Below are 6,548 nucleotides of genomic sequence, written 5' to 3'. Positions count from 1 at the left end.
GCTCGGCTCCCCGGTAGAACTACTGCGACGACGGTAATGCGATAAACAGCGGGGACCTTGGCTAAATTAAATTTCCCATCAATCGCCATTCGCCGGATGGAGCACAATGATGGTAAAACAATAACATTCTATTGGAGCCGCTCGAATGCGACAATCCACCTCCACAACCGCCATATCTCGCTCGTAGGGTCGGTCCACATGGAAACTGCCAGCACAGTGGAAAACAACAGCGATAAAGCGGGGCACATAATAAAATCACCAAGAGCCATCTCGAACGAATCAACTGGCTGCTTGAACAGCTGACACTTTGGACTTGGGCAATCTCGTTAGGGGGGTATCTCCTCGCTCGCTTCTCACATCAACCATGGGGCAACATCGCTGTTTATTACTTCTACAAAGATGATGCTGAAGGAGTTCCTCGGTGGTGTACGGCTCAATTGGAGCGTAAAGCACTCGGTGCTGCTACATGGAGATAGCTGCCGGCTTGGTTGGCAATAAACACTTCGCTGCTGCTGCTGCTGCTGCTGCTGCTGTGTACCTACCTCATAGAGTGTAGACGTGTAGGCCGCTTGCATTCATCAGCAGACGAGAGATAGATTGGACGAAAATAGACGCTGGGATCGGATGGCCGGTGGTGGTGCAAACAATTATCAGCGATCGTTGAGTGATATCATTTTTCATCTCCTTCAACATTTGGAATTGCCAGACAGCTGACGCAGTACGTCGTGGGTTGGGGTCTGCTTGAAGTTTCTCGTACGATATTTGGGGAAAAGCTAGGCGCCCATCGGGTGCAGTGCAATGGAATTCTCGGTTCATTGCTTGATACTCCTCACACTGTCTCAGCGTTGCCAGATTGTTCTCGGGCATATTGGTATCGAAGGTTTTATAAAATCGATATTGATCGGTATCTTCCTATTCTAACCGATTTGAATGTTTTCAGCTTTTGAAGGCAAAAGTAATTGTTTTAGACTAAAAAAAATCGCTTGAATTGAAGACCATTAATTGATATTGAGCATGAGCATGAGCTTGATTGACCGCCCACGGTTGCTACTCTTGTATTGCCAGATCAGCTGTAATTACACAGAGAACCCATAGACGATGCTTGGGACTAGCAATCACAAACGAAGTGACAGACGACTAACTGGCGAAGAAATCCATTTAAATAATGTGGTTCACTGTAATGGAATTTTCTTGGAAGTTTGTGCCATCATCCACCAGATGGGTTAGTTTTTTTGTTTTGATTTGAACAAAGTTGATTTTGTGTACAATGATTCTTTGACAGTGTGCAAAGAGTGCGTATCAGTTTGTCATTTTTTTATGCATTTCAGTTTTGAGTAGAGTGAAAGAGATAGAACCAAAACATTCTAGTACATTTGGTGAAAATGCTAGTTCAATCTAGTAGTAGTGTTGCCATGTGGTACAATCCAGTAGTAGTGGTGTTGCCATGTGGTACACTGAAAAATTGCAATAGCAGGTTAGTCACCAAAGTTTTCGAGCCGCTCCGTCTGTCACTTCGTTTGTGCTAGCAATCATCCTCAATGTGTAAAAACTGGTGATCTAAAACTAGGCAATACCAGCACCGGCCGCTCCCGAATGCAGGTCAAGAAAGGAATGGGTAGGAACGCAAAGGAGCTTGGAATTGAACCCACGATCTTCTTCTCAGTAAGCAAAACAGTTTGCCACTAGGCAGACGAGCTACTTTTAAATCATAAAATAAAGCGTTTGACGTTTCTTGAATGTGTATGGGCCAGAGATTAGACTCATGATGTTCTGCTCAGTATGCAAAAACGATCGCTCTAAGGCCACCGAGCCTCTCATATCACACCGACACCGGCACCGACGATGACAAGTTTCGCAAAATACACGATAACCAAACTATTTGACCATACATTTCTTTAATATGAAAGGATCTGTGACCTCGTTTATCTGATCAGCAAGCAAGCCACTGCAACCGACGATCTTTCAACTCCAAAAACTAAAAGCTACGAATAAGCACTTAGGCCTTCATTGAGTTCCACTTTCACGCGACGTTCAATGTTTCGATTTGCTCTTTACGCAGATTATCGTGCCTCTTACATCATAACAAGCTATGACCAACGTAACGATTATTAAGGCCCTGATTAAACAAGATATTATAATGAAATTAGGTTTTCGAAAGCAGTTAATCAAGCGTGCACTCTATTTTCCTAAATATTCCACCCAAGATTTAACAGGTAAAATTTTCTACAATAGTGGCCTGGGACAAATCGTAATGTATTTTCCCCACAAAACTTAACTATGTTCTTGCACTCGGATGCATACCTCACTGACAATATCGCATTTCTTATCTTATATCTAAAACCGCAAAATAGATCACGCGCGATCGAGGTCATGCCGCCAGTAAACGGATTTTTTTTAAACTGAAACAAGCTTACCAATTACAATCAGCATGGCAGCACCAACACAAACTTAAACAATTTTTTGAAAATTTTGAAAAGTAATAAAAGCAAAAAAATATTCACACTACATAAAAACACTTAAACAGCACCCTTCCCAATGCCAACAACCCACCAAAATCGTACAACACGAACGAATGTCACCGGTAAAACTATGATCGATTTACGGTGCGGTAATATTGGTGCCCCAATTAATCATATCGTCCGGCCATTTTCCACAGAGATGGCAATGTTCCACTGGTAGGAAGTGATTAAAATTCCCATATAGAAATTGAGAGAAGTGGAAATAATTTGCTTTCGGTTAATATTCAGGTCGAAAAAGTGAACGACAACCTAAATAAATTAGTCAATGACTTTGTCATACAGTTTCCCGGAAATTATTGTTAAACAAGCTACAATTAAATAAAGATGATTTTTCCCCATACAGTTTTACCTGCTTTACTACCACTCCCTAGAGAGCCAAAATATTCAAATTTGAGAGAGAAAATTATCTCTCACGAGCTCAATCTCTCAACATGCCATGTATTTTGATGACACTCGATTTGTGATTTCCCTTTCACAGATTATAAAATAGATTACATGTCACTACAAAACATGTCTGGTACCTCTATATATGAAGTTAGTTCAACATTTGAAGTCCCTCCTTTTTTACATTATGCTTCAACATGAAAAAAACATAATCGTAGGAATCTAACCGTAAAAACCGAGGAACATGCCTCTTGCGATCGAGGTCATCCCTCTGGAAAATGGAAAATGATGAAAATAAATCTCGATTACTCCTCCGAAGGGACGCATCTGCTCCCGTAAACAATGCATCCGATCCCCAATCTGGCGCAAACAGCATCCCACCCACGCCACGCCTCGGTTTTGCTTGCTACGGCAGTCGTCGTCGTTCAGGATAACGATGGCAATCGCATTCCTACTCGATTCTGGCTCACAAAGCAATTTCATCTCCGAGTGTCTTAGTCAACGTTTAAAGGTCACGCGTCAAAGGGTAGATATTTACGGTTCTGGGTATTGGTCAGGTAGCTACCAAGATCAAACATCGGATATCGGCTGAAATACGGTCCCGCATTTCGGATTTCTCACGCAAGATGAGCTTCTTAGTGCTGCCGAGGGTCACTGTGAATCTACCGACCACTACAATAAACACCAGAAGCTGGACACTTCCAGAAGGAATCGAGCTTGCTGATCCGTCATTCAACAGGAGTGGATTTCGTCCTGGGGATAGAGGCATTCTTCAACTTCTTCGATTCTGGTAGGAAAATTTCGTTAGGAGAGCGACTACCAGAACTCCAAGATTCTGTTTTTGGTTGAGTAGTTAGTGGAGGATTCGCCGATAACAGTCACAGTTTGCAATGCAACGCCAATGTAGCAATTACGGATCGCTTGGAGGAATTACTTGTCCGGGTTTGGACTATAGAGGACATAGAATCGACCAACATTTATTCCTCTGATCAAACCTGCTGTGAAGCAATGTATGCGAGTACGGTGCAGCGTGAAGTGGACGGCCGCTATACTGTTTCCCTTCCCAAGTACGAAAGCGTCATACCAAGGTTGGACGAGTCTATGGAGATCGCATTCCGACGTTTTCAAAGAACCGAACGTAGGCTATACAAGGACGCTAATCTTCGGGAACAGTATGTTGCATTTATGGAGGAGTACGTGCAATTAGGGCACATGCGGAAGGTCGAAGGGGATTAAGGTTCGATCAAACGTTGTTTTCTTCCGCATCATCCAGTGTTGAAGGAGGCCAGCACCACCACCAAGGTCCGCGTGGTGTTCGACGCTTCATGCAAAACGTCTACGGGACTGTCGTTGAACGACGCATTACTGGTAGGGCCAGTAATCCAGCAGGACCTTCGATCCATCATCCTGCGCTGCTGTACTAAGCAGATACTGCTAGTTGTTGACGTGGAAAAAATGTTCCGTCAGATATTCGTTCTCTCTGTGGATCGACCACTTCAATCCATCTTCTGGCGGCGTTCACCATCAGAGGAGTTAGCGATTTACGAGCTCAACACCGTCACTTACGGAACGAAACCAGCTCCGTTCCTCGCAACTCGCACACTCAACCAATTGGAAATGGATGAAGGAGTACGATATCCGTTAGCAGTCAAGGCGATTACGGAAGACACATATATGGACGACGTGATCACGGGTTGTGACAGCGTTGAAGAAGCCAAGGAGCTGCAGATTCAGTTGGACAAGATGACGAGCAGCGGTGGTTTCCAGCTCAGAAAATGGGCATCCAATTGTGCAGAGGTCTTGCATGGAATATCCGACGGCAATCTTGCGATTCGTTCTGCCGAGGGTTTAAGGTTGGACCCAGATCCTTCAGTCAAGGCATTAGGGTTGACTTGGCTTCCAAACTCCGATGTTTTCCGCTTCCAGTTTGAATTTACATCAAATGTTTCCGAAGCTGTTTTCACATAACGTCAAGTTCTCTCGATCATCGCTACACTGTTCGATCCATTGGGCTTCATCGGTGCTACTATTACAACTGCAAAGATCTTCATGCAGCTACTATGGACACTGACGGATGAAAACGGCAAGAGACTAGATTGGGATCAGTCATTGCCTTCAACGGTGGGTGAGTCCTGGAGAAAATTTTATGTGCAACTACCGATTCTCAATGAGGTCAGAGTAACGCGTTGCGTAATTCTTCCTCAAGCTGTACAAGTGGAGATCCATTGTTTTGCGGATGCGTCGCAGAAGGCATACGGTGGATGTCTCTACATTCGAAGCCAGGACAAGGATGGAAACGTCAAGGTCCAACTGTTAACCTCCAAATCTAAAGTTGCTCCTCTAAAACACCAATCAATCCTTCGATTGGAGTATGTGGCGCGCTGTTAGCCGCCCAAATTTACGAAAAGGTGAAAGCAGCTACCAATCTTCGAGTTTGTACAACATTCTGGGTGGATTCAACGTGTGCTCTCCTGTGGATCCAGGCATGTCCATCGAATTGGTCTGTGTTCGTCACCAACAGAGTGGCGAAAATACAAGCAATCACGGATGGTTGTAAATGGAGACACGTGGCAGGTGCTGATAACCCAGCAGATTTGATCTCCAGAGGAATTGGACCAAAGGAGATCCTTAGCAACAAATTTTGGTGGCATGGACCGAGTTGGTTAGCTCAGGATCGGAGCGATTGGCCAACCTCATTGTAAAATTCGTCTGAAGGACGAATGTGAAGAAGAAAGAAGGCATACAGTAGCTGTATGTACGACAACAGCTGCTGAAGAATTCAACGAATCGTTTGTCTCCAAGTCCAGCTCCTACACGGTACTGATCCGACGCATAGCAATATGGCAGCGCCTAATGCGTCTAATGCGAATTCCAAGGGAAGAGCGTTCGAGTGGATTCCTCACTTCAGAGGAACTACGTCAAGCGGAATTCACGCTAGTGTCATAGTTGCTGGCTTAGTTTACATACCTAGTAGAAATTTTGTTGAGGGTTTCGGCAGTCAGTGTAAATAGCGGGTTGTTGGTGATCGTGTCAGTCCTTGGGATTAAATACTTTTGTAAAGTTTGGCGTCTTTAATGAACCAGATGACCGCTGCTTCAGCTGATGGGTCATTCGATAGGGCGTTCCTTATGCTATTTGGTATACCGTAAAGACATTTCTCAATTAATCATATCGTCCCGTCATTTTCCACAGAGATCGCGCTGTTCCGCTGGTAGGAAGTGATACAAATCCCCATGTATAAATTGAGAGAAGTGGGAATAATTCGCTTTCGATGCATATTCAGGTCAAAAAAAGTGAACGAAAACCTGAAGAAATTAGAAATTAGGGCTTTGTCGTTCAGTTTTTTCCCGGAAATTATTGTTAAACAAGCTACAATCAAATAAAAATGATTTTTCCCCATACAGTTTAACCTGCTTTCCTACCAGTCCCTAGAGAGTTAAAAAAATTCAAATTTGAGAGAGAAAATTATCTCTCACGAGCTCAATCTCTCAACATGCCATGTATTTTGATGACACTCGATTTGTGATTTCCCTTTCACAGATTATAAAATAGAGTACATGTCACTACAAAACATGCATTTAGTTTAATATTTTAAGTCCTCCTTTTTTACATATTCTGCACAAACGATACTTTGGGCACCGCCTC

At 43.6% G+C, this 6,548-nt stretch overlaps 1 protein-coding gene across 1 annotated transcript; it reads left to right on the top strand.

Annotated features, from left to right (window-relative positions):
- The first annotated feature begins 3,911 nt into the window (after positions 1-3,911).
- Positions 3,912-4,834, top strand: LOC135701399 (uncharacterized). The gene is made up of 3 exons (XM_065222183.1): positions 3,912-4,041; positions 4,177-4,659; positions 4,830-4,834. Exons 1-3 carry the CDS (start codon positions 3,912-3,914, stop codon positions 4,832-4,834), a joined length of 618 nt encoding a protein of 205 aa, XP_065078255.1.
- The last annotated feature ends 1,714 nt before the right edge of the window (positions 4,835-6,548 follow it).

The sequence above is a fragment of the Ochlerotatus camptorhynchus genome, unplaced genomic scaffold (assembly GCF_037179485.1).
Source record: "Ochlerotatus camptorhynchus isolate MF236.1 unplaced genomic scaffold, CSIRO-AGI_Acam_v1.1 ptg000159l, whole genome shotgun sequence".
Lineage (NCBI taxonomy): Eukaryota > Metazoa > Arthropoda > Insecta > Diptera > Culicidae > Ochlerotatus > Ochlerotatus camptorhynchus.
Note: the sequence above shows the minus strand (reverse complement) of the source record. Positions and strands in the feature narration are given on the sequence as shown.